The following is a 21273-nucleotide window of genomic DNA, read 5'->3' as shown; positions in this document are numbered from 1 at the left end:
TTACACTGGAAAAATAAAATAGATAGAATGAATAACAAGGAAAATTTAAAAAAATAAATGGAATAAAAACATGTACATTAGACAAATATTGCTAAGTACCTGCATAGGGAACACAATGAATTAGTCCATTAACATAAATATTTTAGACACATGCCACAGATGGATAGTGAATTGGCTATCGAACTAAGTAAGATACCAGGTTGGAATGAAGTTAGGAAACTTCCCTGTGCTTTTATTCTTTCTGTAGCAAAAGCTACAGAATTCCAACAATAACACTGTCCTGGTGACACTGTGGCTATGAATCATGGAACACTACTCTTTCATAAGAATTAAAATTCGATTACCCCAAGAACAATGAAAATACACACAATGGACAAAAGGATGTGGTAGCCAGTAAGCACTGATTTGTGAGAAAATAAAGGACATTCTATAAGACCACTAATGGAGGAAGATCCACCATGTATTAATAATAAAAATGAATAGCAACATCTGGTATTCTTGGAAACTTTAAGGATCCCAAAGCACTTTAAAAGTAGCCCATTTGATCTTTAATACAACCTTGTGTGAAAGACAGTATTGTTATCCCCATTTTACAAATAAGGCAACTGAAGCAGACACAGGTTAAGTGTCTTGCTCAGAGTCACATAGCTAGGAAATATGAGGCTGGATTGGAATCCCAGTACTCCTGATATTACTGACTCCTCAAGAATGAAATACAAGAGAATCCCAGTATTCCCGATATTCCTGACTCCTCAAGACTGAAATACAAGAGATAAAGATGAGTTAGAATACCTGATATTCACTTTATCAGTGAAAAGAATACTTGATCAAAATCATTGATTGAGAAAAGTACCAAGTTAGATTATTAGTTAGGGATTTAGGAGTTAAAATAGTTGATATTTAAAGCCAAACTACCATGTATTTAATAAGTATCTATTTGTGGACAATGCACAGAGCTTGGATTTAGAGATAAAAACACAAAATTAAGAATAAACTGTCCTTGTCCAAGAAACGTTCGTTCTCCCAAAGAGTGATGCAACGTGTCCATGGACAAACACATATTCAATTATTTAAGGATGGAATCAATACTAACATCTAAGGGGGGGTCATTGGAAAGGTACAAATCAACTTGTCCAACTCCTTAACTTTTAAGAAGCAAAAACTAAAGCTCAGAAAAATCCAATGACTTGTCCAGAGTAGACATCAGAGTTAAGAGCAGAATTGGGACTAAGATTCTAGAGCTTGTGACTCCTGCTTACAAGTTCCTTTCACTATCCGGACTGCACCACAACCTCAGAGATGGCTCTCACAGAACTACTTAAAGGGTCTTTACTTGTTTTAATGTGAAATGAGAAAGTGAAAATATGGAATCAAAAGGTCATAGGTATTATTGGCCTGCCTCTATATGTATTCAGCATTATCAACGTTATCAATATTATTTATCAACATTAGCTCTAGAACCACCGCCATTGAGAGAGACAGACAGAAAGAGAAGTGCAGCCTTCACTTACATGCAAAGATGGCCTGGGTGAAGAGCCGGGCCTCTGTGACCCCTATATGTGATGCTACCAGAGGAAATCAAGAGGTTGGAGAGAAATGAATTTTCATTTTCTTGTTCTAAGGACAAGAATAATTAGCTGTCCACAAGGCCAGCAATGGTCCTGGGAGAGAGAGCTTTGGTGACCAAATAATGCAACAAGTAGACTTCATTGCATCTCCCCAGCACTTAACACAATGTTTGACAGATAGTCAACATTTAATAAATGTTTACTCATGGATATGTGTAAAGTTAGAGAAGCCAGGGCTAGAGGCTTTACTTTCATATTTCTTAGATGTCATTTTTATTGGTGAAGGTCTCTAGTGGGTGTAGGCCAGAAGTGGGAAAAGACTAGAATGTAAAACTCTCCCCTAGCAGGGCACAACTCCCCAACGTTACCAGAACCATAAATTTTGATTAAAATGTAAAATGTAAGAAAATGGATGCATATACAATAGAGATGATGTCAATTTGTGATTTTCTAAGACAATAAGTAGCCTTTAGGGTTCTATTTCTGCTTGAACTTGACAATTCTAGTCTAGAGGACAATTTATTCCATCCCACATGGCAAAGACCAAGAGATAATGGACATATTTATTTATTTACATTTGTCTCCAATGTATCCTGTATATATGTGTGTGTGTGTGTGTGTGTGTGTGTATATATAGATAGACAGATAGGTAGATATTGTTTGTATAATAGTTGTTTGTTTGCATGCTGTCCCTCCCATTAGACTGTGAGTTCCCTCTACTTTTTTTTTTGCATCCCTGGTGCCCAAAGTCAGTATTTAATAATATTTATTATAATAGAATATATTACATATAATATAATAAATAATAAATTTAATTTAATAATAACAAATGATCATCCATGGATTAACCAACTGATTTATGGGAGTCACTGAAGTTGAGAACACTTCGTTTTGAAGCATTGGTGTTTCAGCACCAGCCAAGAGTCAATTGTTACATTTTTAGTGTGAAATACTACAAGTCAAGTCACAATTTATTGATTTGTCAATTACCTAGTTTTAAGAAAACAATGGAGAAAATAGATTAAAGTTTAAAATACGTATGGTATATATCATATGTCTATATGTAAATACAGACATATGATATAAAGATATAGATGCATTTCACTGGCTGGGATCATTTGTTAAACATTTACCAGCACATTACTGGCTGAAGGCCTACCTCTGACATATTGAAATGCCGGAGAAACTGAGGGAGGATAGAGATTAGAGAACAATTTGATTATTAATTTATTGGAGAGTAAATCAATTGACAGGATCGGACTCTAGTCCCAAAGTATCCAGCCCGGAATATCAGATATAAGAATCTTTTATAGGATAACAAGAACAATGACATAATGGAGGAGGTATCTGGATGGGGATAACCTAATGGTGGGAGGCACTTAGGATGACATAATGGGGGAGTTACTGGAGAGGCTCCTGGTATTCTAATGACATCTAAAATGGATAAAGACCTTTGTCCCATTAAACATTAAGAGTATAATCTAAGGTCTAAGATATAAGACCTTTATCCTATCAAACATTAAGAGGGACCAGTTATAACCTGAGGCAGAGTAACTGAATTGGACAATTAGGGAAATTGGGTCAGGGCATTAAAAGGGAACTGTGGCACAACTATGAGAACTATGGAAATAGGGGTAAGTCACTGAAATTGTTCATCTACATTTGTATATTTCTTCCAAGACAAGAATTCCACCAACCGATCAAATTAGACGTTAGAAAATAGCAACAAAAAATTGTGTATCACTGAAAAAGCAACAATGTCCTAGAAAGCCCTAAAATAGGAAGCCAAAGTTAGGAGTATTTTGTACATCTGTGTCAGTCTTTGTCTCTCGTTTTGAATGTCTGGGGCTCCAGATGGATCTCTGCTTTTCTCTGTCCAACTCTGTCAATCTTTCTTCTATTCCTTATGTTTCCCCCTTTCTCCTTTTCTGTTCTGTTTTCCTTTTTTCCTCTCTGTCCCCACTTCCATATGCATATACTTGAATTAGTCACACAATAGAAATAAAAGAAAAAGAAAGCATTTTTTTCTGGTTCTGGTTAAAAAGAATTTTATTTTATTTCATTTTTTTTTACATAATCCAGGTTCAAATATTTTCTCTTCTTTGGAGGGAACTGATGAATTAGTACCCCAGATCTGTGTGACGGTGGAATTAATTGGCTGCCAAATTGAAAAGTGAAGTCTTCTTCCGGCTTCAAGAAAGAACACATTTAATTCCGGATTTTGTTGAGGAAGAGACCCAGAGAGAAGGAATTTTAGATTTTAGAAGTCAGATTTATTGAGCAAAGCCAGTTCCTCAGCATTTCCCTGTTTCCAGTTTCCTTCTTAGGAAGAATTCCCCTTCAGGGAATTTCTGCTTGGGTGAGATCTCTTAGTTAATTGAAGGCATCTCACTTCCATTGAAACAACTCATTCTGTATTTTCTTGTATAATCTAATCCATTAAACTTGCCTGATTTCTATATGTGATCTGTTAAAATAAATGGGTTTACTTCCTGTTTCCTACTTGTAAAGTTCTTTTGTATTACTAGCATTTGGTGTGCCCAATTCAAGCCTTAGGATATAAACATGGACTATCCCTTCATTTTGAAGGGTTAGCTTGACTCTAAAGGGGAAAAAAAGAATTTTTTTATTTTATTGACTATTTATTGGGAACAGATTGACTATTTAAGGGAACGGATGGCAGGCCTTGTGATTTTCTCTTTTGTTTCTCCAGGCAGGAATCAAAATCTCCATGGGAGAAAAGTGGACATCACTGATGTAGCTATCAAAGTTTCTCCAAAAGACACATTTAGATAAAGCTATGTCAACATACACATAACTAGATGGGCAATATACACACTGTACATTGATTTTTGTGTAATTTATTATATATCCACTGATTCTTACATTTCTAATGACTCCTTTTTGCTAGCTCTTCCTGTGTCTAAAAGAGAAGTTAAAAAGCATTAATTAGGTACTCACTATGTTCCAGCCAGCACACCTTAAGTTTTGGGGATATAAAAAAACAAAAAAATAATTTATATCCCAAGAAGTTCATTGACTAATAGAGAAAGCTATATAGAAACAACTATGTACAAACCAGATATCTACAAAATAAACTGAGATAATCTCAGGCACTAGAATTAAGAAGAATCAGGAATAGTTTCCAGCTGGTAGTAGGATTTGGAGGATGTGAGGGAAGCAAGGAAGTCAAATATAAGGAAGTAGATTCTGGAATAAGGAACAACTAGGGAAAATGTCAGGAGCTGGGATAAGGCCTGTCTTGTTCAAAGAACAAAGCTGGCTGACTGGTAAATCAAATGGAAAGTAAGATTTAATAAAATAAAAAAAGTCAGAAGGAGTCAGGTTACAAAGGGATTTTAAAATGTAGAGGTCAGGACACTCTTATCCTTGAAAAAAAAAAAAAAACCCTAAAACCTTTCCAATAGCTTTGCTATGGCCAAACTTTTCTTTACTTCTCTGCTGTAAAACCTTTCCATTAGCTTTGCTATGGCCAAACTTTTCTTTACTTCTCTGGAAGTCAGGGAATCTGTCTTTGCCTGTCCCATGGTAAGTCTGGTATTTTTAACACAGACTTGTGGTGAAAATGCACAACTTAACTGATTCACTTCAATGATAAGCTAGAATATTTTATAAAATTCCTGTTTCACAAACTCAGTACAAATAGGTAGACAATACATTGTGGGCAATTAATAAAAAAGGCTTTTTAAGTTCAATAATCCTCCTGCCTTACATCTCATTTCACTATTCCAGCTAACAGTATAAAAAAAAAAACATATCTATCCACTTCATGGGAGATGGCTGGCATAATTCACCAATATTAAAGATTCTTATCCAATTTCAAATATAAAATCCTGCAGTCCTCCAAAATTAACACAATAAAAAAGCATTCACTTAAAAAATTGAACTGAATCGTTTTCCTTGACATAAAATGTCATTATTAAAATAGGCAAAGGAAAGAAAAATTAGAAGCAAGGTATTTTTAAAGCTATTTCTTTTTTTTTAAAAGAAATACTCTTATGAAAGCACCAGGCAAATCAATGCAATGAGTTGAGCAAGTACTTCTGAAGTTGAACAACTTTGTAATTACCAAGAAATGGTCCTCTCAAATTATACTTGAAAGACTCAGGGATGTGTTATGACAAGATAAATACTACAATCAAAGTCTGTTCTTGCCACTGAGGCTATAACTTGGAATGAGATTCTGTTCTGAAGCATGTGCAGGCTTTGCAGCAGATAGAATTCTGCAGGTTAACAGTCAATTTACCAATGCACAGAGAAAAACAGGCAGTCAGACTGTAAGCTTGGACCTACTACTCCTTAAGTCTATCACTGTTTAAGGATAACCATGTTGTTACAGTCAATCAACAATCATTTATTAAGTTGTCTACTATATTATAGGTACTGGCGATACAAAAATAAAAATTAAATAGTTCCTACTCTCAAGGAGTTTACAATCTAATGGTGGACATAGCACACTAACAAATCGATACAAAGAAGCTATATACTGAATAAATAGGAAATAATTAACAGAGGGAAGACAAATGGTACATAGGGATTTAAAAAAAAAATGTTTGTTGATTTGCCCAAAGGGCTATAAAATTGTGGCATACCCTTTGATCCAGCAGTCTCACGACTGGATCTGTATCCCAAAGAAATCATAACAGAGGGGAAAGAACCCACATATTTATAGCAGTCTCTTTTTGTAGCAGCAAGGAATTAAAACTGAGTGGATGCCCGTCAGTTGGGGAATGGATGAATAAATTATGACATATGAAGATAATGGAATATTACTGTTTATAAGAAATGATCAGCAGGCTGATTTCGGAAAAGCCTGGAAAGACTTCCATGAACTGATGCTGAGTGAAATAAGTAGAACAAAAAGAACATTGTACACAGCAACAAGATTATGTGATGATCAACTGTGATGGTCTTAGATGATGTCTTGAATGACAATTCCAATAGAATTGAGATGGAAAATGCCAACAGTATCCATAGAGAGAACTACAGAGATTGAATATGGATAGAAGCATAACATTTTTTTAAACATGAATTTATATTAAATCTAATATATGTATAAATATTGATACCATTATCTTGCTGTGCAAGAAAAAAATCAAATCAAAAAGAAAAAAAGAAAGAAAATAAAATGCAAGCAAACAACAACAAAAAGAGTGAAAATGCTATGTTATGATCCATACTCAGTTCCCACAGGCCTCTCTCTGGGTGTAGTTGGCTCTCCTCATCATAAGAATATTGGAATTGGCCTGAATCATTTCATTGTTGAAAAGAGTCACGGCCATCAAAATTGATCAATGTACAATCTTGTTGCTGTGTTACAGTGTTCTCTTGGTTCTATTTCTCTTAGCATTAGTTCATAGGAGTCTCTTCAGGCCTCTCTGAGATCACCCTGCAGATCATTACTTATAGAAAAATTAGAGTCATGGTAATGGTGATGGTGGTGATGGTGGTGGTGGTGGTGGTGGTGGTAACAGTAATAGCAGTAGGAGGAATGAAAATTGAAGGACAATTGCAAGGAGTGTTGTGGAAAGAGTAGCCCCGGCAATTGATTAGCTCCATGGAATGAGGAGAGAGTGAGGAGGCTGACCAAGACAGGGTCTTTGAAGAATGAGTAAAATCTGGATGTACTTGCAGGCCTCCAACTAGAAGTCATTAAATAAGAAGAGAATGAAGCCTAGAGAATGAAGAGCAGCTATCTATAGGTAGAAATAGGAGGGGATGGGATTAAGTATAGAAATAGAGAGATTGACCTTGGCAAGCCAAAGGGCAAACTTTTAGCTTGAGTGGAATAAAGAAAGAAAACTTCATTCCAACCCTAAGATTCCATAAAATTTGATTTACTTGTAATATTCTCTTTTCTAAAATATAATGTTCTCTGGGAGTAGGTTTCTTGGGGGACTTCTGGGAGCAGCCTTTCTTTCAGTTCAGAGTAATCACCCTGAATGCAGCCAGGAGTTAAAGTTCAAATCCTTTATTGTCTCCTTCAAAGTCTTGTTTCCTTCACCTGGGGCTCAGCTAGCTTTTCTGAGACCTTGCAGATTTTGGTTTCAGTGTTCTCCACAGGACAGCCTGCCACCACTTCTGTGTCTTCCTTAGATCTCCTCCTGGCTCCAAGAGCTTCTCCCTTCTATGCCCCACACTGATTATACACCAATCATTATATCACTAGGAAACCATTATTTTTTGGAGGATTAAATTCGTGCTAAACTAGATTTAACCATTGTCTCCTCAGTTCCACTTGGTATCTTGTTTCAAGTTCTGGCGTAGGATTAAATCAATCAACCTGAACCATGCTAAATTAGATAACTATCATCTCTATCAATTCCACTGACTTAGTACTTGTAAGAATCTTAACACTCACTGACTTTCTCTGAGCTATTGAATTGAAAATTATCTTTGCTTCCTGAGAATTCTTACATTTTTTTATTTGTACCTTTCCGATGCATTTTATCTTTTTATTCATAGATTATCTACCCTTTGGTAGATGACCACTTATCAGCCATTACAAGGCAAAAAGTTCCTCTTTCAAAGTCTTTGCAAAAACATTTGCAAATACTTAATACCCAAGATTGAGCATTTACTATTAGAATTACTTATATTTTCACTGGATTTAGAGTTGGAAGAGATCTTAGTAATCCTTCAGGGTCCTCCATTTTGTGTGTGTGTGTGTGTGTGTGTGTGTGTGTGTGTGTGTGTGTTAGTGTGTGTTATAAGTCACTTCTCAGAATTCTTTGTAAAAAAATAATGGAAGGGAATGTAAACTTCCATTAAAGATTAATGATAATAAAGATGCATTTTTTCCCTATGCAAATTCATTGACCCTTTGAAATTTATCCATACAGGAATCATAGATCCCAAATTAAGAATCTCACATCTGGGCCAACTACTTTTTTTTTTTTTCTATAGAGGAGGGAGTCAAAGCAGATGACTCGCTCCTTGTGGTAAGTAGCAGAGTCCCTGTTCTGACTTGCCATTGGTAGTAAAGGGCAGAATTTGAACCTAAAGCTTCTGACTCCAGATAAAATATTCTTTTCGCAAATGTTTGATTTGGGTGTTTTCTTATGCATCTTCCTGCAGAGAACCATGTTTTACAAATGGAATTATCTTTGCAAACACATGCTGGGAGAAGGCGATTACAATATTACCAGACAAAAGCAGCTTCAGCAGACATATCATGTGACTTCATGATCATTATCAATACAGAACATAGATCTCAACAAAATGAGGTTTTCATGACTCCAAAGCAACTGGGTGGAGCAGTTTTTTTCCTATGTTTTTAAGTAAGCCAAATCAATTCAAAATCCAAACTGGCTTCATAGATATACCACATGACTCTAGATGACAATTGTTTTCTGTTCAGAACAGATTGTATTGGTATCGCTTATGACAAAATATGCTGGATGGTTTTAAAGTTTCTTAAAGACCAAAAGTAAACCAAAAACAAGCTTTCCTAAAAAATAAAAAAAAATCCCTTTTCAATACTTATTTAGGCATTAGGGTAATATAAAATAAGCAGAAGGTACAATCAAGCCCTTAAGGGACTTACTATCTCCTAAATGCTAAACACTGAGAAAACTCTGATGGGCATTTGATGCCCAAATGCCCACATGTGTCTGTAGTCCATATCAGACTCTAAATATTTTAAGAGTTCAATAACAAATCCAAATCAAGAATGGGATAGTCAAATATGACATTCTGAGGGTCAGTTCTCCTTTTGGATCTTGGCTCCAGTGGCCAACCTGACTTCCTAAATTCCCTCTTCCAGTCCCTACCCCCCAGGTGTCTTCCCCCAAGGTTATGGTGGGCTTTTCCCTACTTGGCTTGAGGACCCATAAAGACCAGGATTTCCAACACCATAAGGCAAAAGGTTGCATGGACTGACTTGAAAAGCCACTGCTCCCTTTTTCCCTGTGCTCTCTGCCCTCCCACAGTAAAGTCAGCCCTAGCTTTCCCCAGTCCCTTCTCTGCCATGCACAAACTCTGTCCCCTCTGTCCCCCTTCCTTCTTATGGTTTCAACATTGGATTTAGAACTACTTGGAATCCAGGAGCTGCACATACTATGTACACTTAGACAACCCTTGGTCAAGGAAGGAGAAGAAGGAGAGACATACAGGTCAGTACCAAGTAGTACTGAATCTATAAGTTTAGAATAAATGTAGACATCCAGGAAGAAGATAGAACTCATCAAACAAAGACTTAACAGTTAAATCTCTATGGACTCAGAGATAAATCCCTTAAAAATTCTTTGTTTCCTTATATCTGCAAAGAAACTGAAGACATGAGGGGAAAAAAATTGATATGAGCCATCTTCTGATATCCCTGCAGAGGATACTTTTTATGGAGGCACAGGCTAATCAGATCTTTATAAACCTCCTTTATAAACCAAGAGCGAACCAGAGACTATGTCAGTCCAAGTATTCAATAATCATCCATGGAGAGAAATGAGCTCTATCTGTGTCTCGCTCTGGCTGGCCTACTTTTTCTGTCTGTCTTTCTATCTCTGTCTCTGACTCTGTCTATCTGTTTCTCTTTCTCCTTCCTGCTCTCTCCTTTTGTCTATGTCTCTGTCTTTCTGTCGCTGTGTCTGCCTCTGTCTCTGTCTCTTTCATCTTCCAAAGATGGGAGGCGTTGCACTAGTGTTCTGAAGAGAACGTTGAGAGGGAATGTGGCAGTGGACAGCACCCTGCACTTGCAAGCGGAGCTCTAATCCAAACTTGCCCTTAGGAGCAATGCAGCTGGCAGCACAGGACTTCCATTCTCTAAGCCTGTTGGAAGATGGTATCTGTAGTACCCACTCCCCATATTTGTGGAAGGCTAAATAAGAAAATGTATGTAAATTGGTAAATATTTGTATTTTGTAATACAATGTATTTTGTAAATATTAAAGAACTCAATAAATAACAAGGATTCTTATTACACACACTCTCTATTGGCTTCCTTCACTTTCCCCTTCTATAAAATAAGCATTAGATTTCTAATACATATTCCAGAGAGTTTAAATATGGAAAGTATTTTGCTTAAAATGTTTAGTAAGCCTGAGTGATTATTATCAGAATCATGTTCTTTGTATTATTTTACTAGCATCCTGATCGGAAGCCTTGTTATGGCATAGATGTAGCCCTAAATTACTGTCAAACTCACTAAGAGCTACCAAACTTGAAGGCCCTTGAACATGGCCCAGGGATATCCAAATTCTCCCTGTTCTCCAAGGATAACCCTTAATGGATTCAGCAGCTCAGCAAAAGAAGAGCATCAATCTAAGGACAAATTTTCTGTTCATGGTGATCCTTAAAACTAAGGATCTGCACCAATTAAGGGAGGATTCATAGTGATGATATCATTGGGCCTTGATTTTCTTTCTTTTTATTGCATGATTGCTTATATATAAACACACTTGAAACTCTAATATATATATATATATATATATATATATATATATATATATATATATATACATACATACATATATGGAAACCTCCTAATGTATTTGAATTTAAATGTATATATAAAACAGCAATCTACTACTTGCAAGATCCATTAACTTTCATGATGTTCTCCTAAATCATTTTAAATGCAGATAAATTCTCTGGTGCTAGAAAATTCAGCCAAGAAGCTGACAATAAAGTGATTGCCATTGCCTTGTGTTTATGAGCTCACCAATCCAACATGGCCACCTGAGTTTTATATTAATAAACAATAAAATTTTATGAGTTAGACTAACCCGGTATTAACAAAGTTTTAAGGTCTTAATAGACAAAAGGATGGTTAATAAACTATGAGAAATGGTTATAAAAGTGATACTTTTAGAGATCAATAAGAAGTCTATTAAACTCACTGGAAATAAGAATTCTACGAGGTCAGGTCTGAACTAATCATTTCGCAAAGTAGTTTCCATGAGCTGCATTCTAAACTGCAACCTGGCTAGAGAATGAAATGCTACTATCATTCAAAAAGAAACTCCATCAGTTAATAACAGGAAGCTGAAAATTCTTCATTTTGGTATTCATTCAATTTGTGTTTCCTTCTCTTGAGGAATATCCAACCAATCTGATGAGGGTTTGAGCTTGAGAAGGATAGAGTTGGAATAACAGAGTTAAACACAAGCAGAGCAGAACCAAGAACAAACAGACAGAATAGGAAAGATAATGTGGCCCAGAGAAAAGATTGCTCAAAATCATGAGTTACAAATTTACAAGTAGAGGCCCAGTAACAAAGGCCCAAAGAGGTTAAATGATTTATCTCAAACCATCTGGTGATAAGTGATGGGACTGAGATTTGAACCCTGATTCTCTGACTCCCAGGTCTATTGCCCAACATCACCTTTCACAAATTCCAAATGACTACTACGAAACCAGGGGGAATTCCCTTTGTCTCTATGGACCTCAGTTTCTTCTCCAAAATGAAGGGCTGGGGTGAAATAGACTCTAGAATTCTCTAGAATAGATCTAGAATAGACTCTAGAATAGATCTAGAATTCAAGGTTCTCTACTCTATGTTTCTAAGGGGAAAGAAGAATAGGGAGAAAAGAGAAGGAACAAATTAGGCTAGAACCAAATAGAACCCAAATACCTCTATTCCAGAGCTGAGGACTATGGTCATGTATTCCGAATGTTTTGGAGACATTTTCCATTGGACATTTGAGGATCAAGAAGGAATTCTTTCCCCTCAAAACCCAGATATTTAAGAACCATTCTCACCTTACTCTTCTCCTGTTGAAATTCTATCTGAATGTTGGTCAGCTTAGCCCGAAGCTCTTCATTGGCCGCCTGCACCGCTTCTATTTCCATGTCTGGCTTTTCGCCCTTGTTGCGGTTCTTTTTGGACATGTTTCCTGTAATGTTGGTGATAAAAAGGTCCTAATAGTCTGCACAGCACCCAGAGACACTTTGTGCTTTTTATGCAACATTAACCAAAAAAGCAGTCTTCAGCAACGTCCTCCTGACAGCCCCTGACCACCATTGCTTCTGATCCTGGAAAAAAAGAAAGGAGACAGAGATTAGGCTAGGGCTCATTTTCAGTTCCATTCAGTTCATGAATTGAGTTCATGTCTATTGAGTAAGGTGCTGTGCAACCATTTGCAAAGCCTTTGAATTAAAAGCAGAGGATAATATCCCATCAAAAATACTCAGAGAAAGAACAAAGGGAGGAGAGAGGGATTGAAAGCGTCTATTAAGCACTGACTATGTTCCAGCTATTATGTTAGGTAAATCCTTTATAAATGTGATTTAATTTGATCTGTGCAAGAATACTGGACATTAGTATTAGTAACACTGGTTTTATTACCCCCATTTTGCATTGGAGGAAACTGAGGAACACAGAGATTAAGTGACTTGCCAGGGTCACAGAGCTAGAGTCTGAAGCTGGATTTGAACTTCGGTCTTCTATACTCCAGGCCCAGTGTTCTAACCACTGTGGATGTGGCTGCTTCATAAGAGACTAAAGAAGGAGAAAAAAGGTCTATCATACCTAAAAATACACTTATAATACCTTTTTTGTGGCAAAAATACCTTGGAAAATAAGTGAATGTTTCTCAATTGAGGAATGGCTGTATAAGGTGCGGGGTATGAGTCCAATTGGATATCACTGTGCTGTAAGAAATTAGGAAATAAATAATTTCCAAAAAGTGAAAAGGAATATATGAACAATACAATCAAGTGAGCAGAACCAGGAGAACAATTTATACAACAACACTTTAAAAGCAAACAAGTTCAAAAACTCTAAGAACTACTTATAATCAAAATAATTTCCCTCATTCTCTAAGAGGACCGTATTATTCAACATGGACACACTATTCAAGAAAGAGGGGAGCCACAGGGCATAGAAGGAGACATCCATATTTTTGTGCAGAACCATTGAGATTTATTTTGTTACTGTATATGTGTTACAAGAAATTTATTTTTTTTCTGTTTTTTTAAATGGGGTAAGGGGATGAAAGGGATAGAAAATAGATTTGCATACAGTTGTGAAATGCTGCAAGCATTTTAAGATATAAATTTAACTTACATGTTTTAGTTTGTTACAAGAGTCCTCTCATGACACAGTAGTGATGAGAATGTTTACAATGTGGAACAAAACTCATCAATAAAACTTGGAAATATCATTTTTTCAAAGGTGAGTAGAGTAAAATAAAATGGTAAAAGTAGGTGGAGGTAGAAGACCTTGAATGTCATGCTAAGGAGTATGTATTTTAACCAGTGGACACTGGGGATAATAAACACTTCTGTACAGGAGAGTGACAAGATTAGTCCCGTGTTTCACGAAGAGTATTTTGGCGCCCATTCACAGACTGTTTTACATGTTGTCCAATCCTTTCCCCAGAAAATCCTGCAGGAGCATTCTGAAAACACTGTCATTCCCATTTAACAAACCATGAGAATGAGGCTCGATATATATTAAATTACTTGTCTGGAGTCCTAGGCCATTGTAGAAAGCCAAGCGTCCCCACACAAAGTGGAGGCTGCTCTACATCCAGCCCCAGCACCTGTAGGATGGATTAGTAAGAAGTGTCCAAACATAATCGATGTGGTAGGTGACAGACAGGTAACACCGCTTTAGGTCAGAAACAGTTTCCCAGAAAGCATGCTGGGCACCAGAGAGTCATGGGACAGAAGCCAATTAGCCTTTTAAGCTAATGGGAAACCACACAAACTCATGCCCTGCAGCTACTGACATGACTGACCTTGAAGTCCTTCCTGCTGCAATCTGCAGTAAATCCCTCCTGGAAGCACTCCTCCTCCAAAGCTCTTTTCTATCTTTTCATCATGACATGAAGATGACTCTGGGTTTCTGAACTATTTGCCAGGAGAGTACAAGTTCTAGATAGTCCTGCCAAACCATAAAGTCTCATAGACAAATGGAATTGGAACTACAAAATCAGACAGTCTAATCTCTGCATTTTACATTTGGGGAAACTGAGGCACAGAGCAATTCAAGCTGTTTCTTCAGAATCGCACTAGTGATTCTGATCCCAAATCCAGTTCCCTATACACTACACAACATGGCTAGCTATGGTCTATATGTCTGCCTTTTAGGGTCCAGACCAAACCAATAGTAGGAAGGATTATTATTAGGAGACTACTTTATAATGTTGTTTAGGGTTTTGAATTATTAAAAAGCATATCATAAAAATGATCTCTGAGAGAATAAACAGGTTATAGCTTCCACTGGTACAACAATCACCCTCACTGATGAAACCACATATCTTTTGAAGTATTAAAGTACAATTCCCCCCTCACAGCTACTTATCATACGCCTTATTCCCCAACTGGATTAAAACAATAACTCAATGTATAAAGTGGGCTAAATCTTGCAAAGTACCATATTTTTTAATCTCATTTAAGCTTTGAAATAACCCTCAGGTTGGAAGCAGAGTTTTTATCATACCTTTTTCACAAATGTAGAAATTAAGGCTCAGAGTATTTAAATGAGTTACCCAGAATCATAGAGCTACCTAAGTGTCAAAGGCAGAATTTGAATTCAGGTCTTCCTGGCTCCAAGTCCACTCCATCTGCAGTGCCATGCTACCTTTCTGTAAGCTTTCAGAGTAAAGGGCCTATGTCACATAATCCTCTGTGTACCTCATGATACTTGGAATATAGTAGGCACTTAATAAAAATTAATTAATTGTACAACTCTTATTTCATAATGCACATATTCCTCTTTAAGCACTTAATAAATATCTATATGGCTCCATTCAATCAATCAATGCACAAACATTTATTAAGCCCCTAGGTACATCAGGCACTGTACTAGGAACTAAGAATTAAAAAAAAAAAAAAAAAAAACAGAACAAAAAACTGTGAAACAAAATCTCCCAAAGAAACAAGGAGTTTATATTCTCTCAGAGTATAAAAAACTGCAGAAAGTCATTCTGGGAAGTTAGGAAGATATAGCAAGTAGGGGAAGGGATAAACCAAGAAGGGCCATTTATGCTGAGATCAGGATGTATTACTGAGATGGGGCAACAGCATGTGAAAAGGTGCAGCAAAGGGAGATGGACATTGTCTCTGAGTAACAGCAAATGGATTGTTGAGGGCCAAAAAAGTATTAGGTTTAGGGTAACCTGGAACCATATTTGAAGAGCCAAATCGAGAAATGTGTACTTGGTCTAAAGGTTGTGGGGAGCCAGTGGGGCAACTGAGCCAGGGAGTGATCTGTACATTTTAGAGTAATATTTTGCCATCCACATAGGAGGTAAATTGGAGAGAGGAAACATCTGAGGCTGGAAAACCAAGGAGGAGAGTACATCAATGGTTTACAAGAGAGGTAGCAAAGGCCTAAACTGGTGAAAATAAAAAAAGGAAGAGATACTGGAGATGTTGCGTAAAACAAACTGATGATATTTGGCAACCGAGTAGATACGTGAGATTGTTGTTTGTCCTTTGTTCTCAAAGGGGACCATGACAGGGAGGTAACTACAGCAGGCAAGTGAATTGGATTTAAGTGAGGGAGGGCTATGCAAGGTCACTTCCCCTCCAGAGCCACCTGGGTCCAGTGGCAAGATATATCAAGATGGCTGGGGGTGGCGTTGGATGCAAGGGGAAGCCTTGGTCTTTTTAAGCTGAGGTCTAAATTGAGACCACAGCCATTCAGTGAGTGGAGGTCAGGGTGCAATTGAGGCAAAAATTCCTCTTTAACTGAGTGCACAAAAATCTAAATAAAGAAATAAGTGAGTGAATGAATGAATGAATGAATGTGGGAGGGGAAGTAGAAATAACTGGTACTTGCATTCATTCCAAGTCAACCAAGGACCCAAACAATGACCAAAAGGGGATTGGCCTAGGACTTACTGGTGACCTATTAGAATCAGACTGGAAAGCACAGTGAATAGCCAAGGATGACTATGAGATTGTATAATGGAAGGCTAATGGTACCCTCAACAAAATGAGGGAATTTAAGAGAGGGGTAGTTTTAGAGAAAAAAAATAAGTTCTGCTTTGAACACATAGAGCTTGACATGTCTGAGAACAAAATGTCCCAAAGAGAGGCAGCAGAGTTGGTGGAAAGAATGCTATTTCTGGAATCTGACATGACTTGGAAAAATTATTTAACTTCCTTGAGCCTCAGTTTCCTCTTCTGTGTAATGATGGTGTGACATGGACAGCTCCTGAGATTCTATCAAGCGAATTAGAACTCAGGAGAAAGACTAGGTGTGGACACAGAACTATCCATTATTGTCATAATGATAATAAGTAAGCTTGTGGGAACTGATGGAATTAGTAAGAAAGAATGCCCAGGAGTAAAAGGGCCAAGCATGGAGCCTTGGAGGGGCAAGAGGAACCCATGGCAAGAAGAAGAGATATGGATGATGGCACTGGTCGCTTGATGGATCCAACTACATTATCCACATCAGGGGACGGATCAACTGGACACAGATCTTAAGGCTGTTTTCATACCATTTCCTTTCAAGTAGAAAAGGTAACCATAGACTGATTAAAGGTCCTCTTGATAACATTTAATTTATGGATACCATGTCCACAGGGTGACAGGAACTTTGAGGGGAAAATTAGAAGGAGGTAATATTTGCCATCTGTACTGTCTCAGCCTTTTTTTGTTTGTTTCTACCACTCTAATAAAGGCCTTCTTCCAATTTGCCTGCTAGCTTCCTTTAAGTTCTTCTGCTTTTTCCTTTTCTCTGTGCTCAAATCAAACTGGACCATCCAGTTCTTTATGCTTTTGCCTCTGTTGATTATTTTCTCTATATGTGAAAGGTCTTTCCTTCCTTATTTTACTCATGTCTTCCCTGGGCTTTACAGAACAGCTCAGAATGGTTTCCTCCATGCTTGGAGAGCTATGTCTCATGAAACTGGAACGATAAAAGGGAAAAAATGAATACAATAAATAGCACTGCTATTCTGGATCCTAGCTTTAGGATTTACATGTTTAGGAGTTAAAATCTCATCCATTTCAAGACCTAGAATATCAGGTTTCAGCCTATAATTTGAGCCTGCCTCAAATATATGATGAATTCTCATTAGAGTAAAGGAAGTAATTAAAATGGGCCAGAGACAGAATTTAACACACACACACACACACACACACACACTTTTTACAGAGTAGAAATCTCTTAAGAGACTAACCTAAATCTCAGATACAACAAAATGCTCTAAATAGTGAGGAGCTCTTCATTGAGTTCATATTGAGCTTCAGACTCTTACTCTTTGTGTGACTCTGAATATATCATTTCTATTTTCTCTGCCTCAGTTTTCTCATCGATATGAGAGAGCTGGATTTTATGGCTTTTAAGGTCAGAGCAGCTAGGTAATGCAGTGGATACAGTGCCCCACTGGAGTCAGGAAGATGCATCTTTAAGTTCCAGCATGGCCTCAGACTCTTACTAGCTATGTAACCCTGAGCAAGTCACTTAACCCTGTTGGTTAACTCAGTTTCCTCTTCTATAAAATGAGCTAGAGAAAGAAATGTCAAACGACTTCAGTATCTTTGCCAAGAAAACCCCAAATGGGATCACAAAGAGTCAGACATGACAAAAAAATGATTGAGCAAGGTCCTTTTAAGCTCTAAATCCATGATTCTTTGGTTTTCATCATAAGTCATAAAATAGACAATTAGTATTTAAGCAGCATCTGCATTCCCAGTATGACACTACTAGCTAGAGAACACGGCTATAGAAGCGGAGTTAGTTCTAGCAGCCCAGTTCCTATTCTGCTATTTACTCAGTGAGCCTGGATAAGTCATTTTATTGTGCTCTACCTTACTTTCTCCTCATATTTGTAATAGAAAAAATATACATAATCTTCTCCTAAGGTTCAGTGATTACTAATCCTCTATAAAAAGTTAGGCAGGTTCTAAAAGATGTACAGAGACATCCCAGGAGGGAAGCATGCAGACTGCCAGACTGAGGACCAGGAGATCTGAGTGAGTCCCAGATACAGGTGATCTTCTGAGAACCATGACAGCCTTCTGGGCTTTTAGTTTTTCCTCTGTAAAACAGACATTTGCATATTTTTTCCCTTATGATATAATTGAAGGTAGGGACTCTTTCCTTTTTGGCCTTGAATCTCTAACACAAAGTTTGCTTTAAATATCTTTTTCACATTAAAATTTGTGTTGACTGATCAATTTGATAGTCTCTAGGGTTCATTTCTAGCTCCAACAGTATATAGGCCTGAGATAAAAGCACTCCATCTTATCACTTTGGAGTCACTGGGAAATATGACATTATCCAACCAGCAAATGCTGGTTTAGCACATCCTGGGTTGAAGGCACTGCACAGGGAGTTGAGGAAACAAAGAAGGAAAATGGAGTCCATGAACTCCATTATATAACTATGACAGTATTCAAAAATCCTCTGCCTTCTTTTCATTTCTCATTATGTGATCAATGTCTTAAATATTAATTTTATTTCTGTTTTCTCAACAATTCCTGGATATTTTCAGAGGTATCTGGAATTTTTGAAATTGGAAAAGAGCCCTGATGCTTGTTACCCAAGTCAAGAGGAAGCATACACAATTTATTTCAGAGACCCTAATCCTAACCCATAGTTAAGAGACCCGAACTGAAGACCAAGGTTTGCTGCTTACTCTTCAAGTGGCCCTGAATATCTTGCTTCATTTTTTTTATGGGCTCCAGGTCCTTAGTGGTAAATGTATTCAGTGCTTTCTAAGTTCTCTCCAGTATTAAGATTCTTTTACCCTGATTCTAACTTGAGTGGAAAAGCTCTGTATCTTCCTACACGTGATAGATTGACACAGAATAGGTTTTAATTATCATATGCCTGAAAATATAACTACTTGGGATTGCTTGACAAGTCACTGAAAATGTATTATGAGGAGATTTAATTCCGTAAGCAGTTCAGAGAAAAGAAAAAGGATTTTCCAAAGGAGGAAGATGTAAGAATCCATATCCTATTGTATTATACCAAATCTTGTATTTTAAGACACATTTTCTGTTTTCTTAAGTTCAACATTGTTGTGGGTGCTAAGAGGCCATTTTATGAAGTCAGTATAAATGATCTATCAGATTTCCATGAAGGTGAGACTGTTCATGTCAGGATCATAAAAGGGACCAGAACAAGTTACAATTCAGAAGATCACAAAGTCATAGCTGGACAGGACCTTAGAGTCCATCAAGTTCAGATCCTTTATTTTACTGATGGGAAAACTGAGGCCAGAAAAGGGCATTGATTTGGTCCATGAATTAAAAAGGATTCAAACACAGGGCTTCATGACATCTGCCACTGATGGGGGGTGGGGGGAGGAGGAGGGGAATGCCTGTTATAGTCAATGCTTTGGGTTTTCAGCAATTCTATATAAGTAGAATCCTATCTGCCATTTTTGTAGCTTTCTTGTCTCACTCAATCATTAATGAATAGCAGGATTGGAAGAGATAGTCAAGACCAGTCATAACTGAACAGCATTCCCTTGGGCACATTATTGATAAGCAGTTAGTCAGCTCCTTAAACGGATCCCTGGCATTTCAACATGTCGGTCCTAGCTTAACCCTGTAAACACAGACTCCATCCTTCCCCTCTACCACATGGTGGCACTTCAAATATTTATCGACAGCTTCGATCCAGAAATAAGGTACCAGCAGCAAAAGCTGGCATTTCCACCAAGCTTTAAGGTTGCAGAACTCAATATGCACAGGATTTCATTTAAACATCACAAAAACTCGGAGATGTAAGAGACATAGACATTATTATCTCCCCTTTTGAAGAGGAAGAAATTGAGACCAGTGAGTTTTTAATCATATAAACTTAAAAGAGTTACAGCAGATTGGAGTTTATTTCCTTTTTCTTCTCAAAGCAAAAGCCCAGATAAGTTTTCCCCTGAAAAACCAATCAAACTAGAATACTCATGACAGGAGGAGTAGAACTATGATCAAGTGCTTGGCTAAAGAAAAATAATGGAAAGTGTAAATGGGCTTTCTAGCTCATTGCCATAAAAATTGGCTCCATCTTCATTCATTTAACAAAAATTTATTAAGTGCTTATTATGTTATGTACAGACTAGGGGATAGTTTAGGAAACAATAGAAAGAACTGAATCTGGAGTCATCAAGACTCATCTTTGTGGGTTCAAATCCAACCTCATTTACTAGCTATGTGACCCAGGGGACATAATTTTACTCTGTTTGCCTCAGTTTCATTATTTGTAAAATGATTAGGAGAAGGAAATGAAAACAACTCTAGTATCTTTGCCAAGAAAACCCCACACGGGGTCATGAAGAGTTGGACACAACTGAATTATGTATATATGTATGTGCCAGGGCTACAAAATAACAAAAAAAGAAACCATCCCTGATCTGAATCTTGTTACCTGTCCTATGATATGACTCATTTTGATTTTGGGTGCCATTAAAACCCTTTTTCCTCACACAAACCACTATCTAGCTATGTCTCCCTTAGGGTTACGTATTCCCTTTATAATTAGACTCAGTATAGTATGGCTCCTTACATTTATTCTCATTCACTTTCTTCTTCTCAGATTTGGACAAACATGCCAACTTGTCTGGATCTTGACCCTCATCCACCATGATGTCAGTGATAACTCTGGGCTTCTGTTTTGGTCCTGTTTGGGCTTTCCTCCTTAACTTGATACTTGGTTCTTTTTTCTCCCAAATTCCCATTTCAGCTGCCATACATTAAATCTGGCCACTATTTTTGCTGCTTTTGTTAGCATGGTAACTACATATTCTTCCACTCTCTGATTTTGACCTTAATCTGA

General features: G+C 37.3%; 1 protein-coding gene across 5 annotated transcripts in view; it reads right to left on the bottom strand.

Annotated features, from left to right (window-relative positions):
* Positions 1 to 21273, bottom strand: part of JAKMIP1 (janus kinase and microtubule interacting protein 1) — a 209735-nt gene that overhangs the window by 93622 nt on the left and 94840 nt on the right. For 3 of the 5 annotated variants that reach the window (XM_031942709.1, XM_031942710.1, XM_031942711.1), the window contains exon 1: positions 12288 to 12416. In XM_031942709.1, coding sequence (XP_031798569.1) covers positions 12288 to 12416 — 129 coding nt within the window. Of the gene's footprint in view, positions 1 to 12287; positions 12561 to 21273 lie in introns of those variants that run through there. The other 2 variants (XM_023506113.2, XM_031942708.1) reach the window with 1 other exon arrangement.

Source organism: Sarcophilus harrisii, chromosome 6, assembly GCF_902635505.1.
Source record: "Sarcophilus harrisii chromosome 6, mSarHar1.11, whole genome shotgun sequence".
Lineage (NCBI taxonomy): Eukaryota > Metazoa > Chordata > Mammalia > Dasyuromorphia > Dasyuridae > Sarcophilus > Sarcophilus harrisii.
The sequence above is the reverse complement of the archived record's forward strand: the minus strand, read 5'-3'. Positions and strand labels throughout refer to the sequence as shown.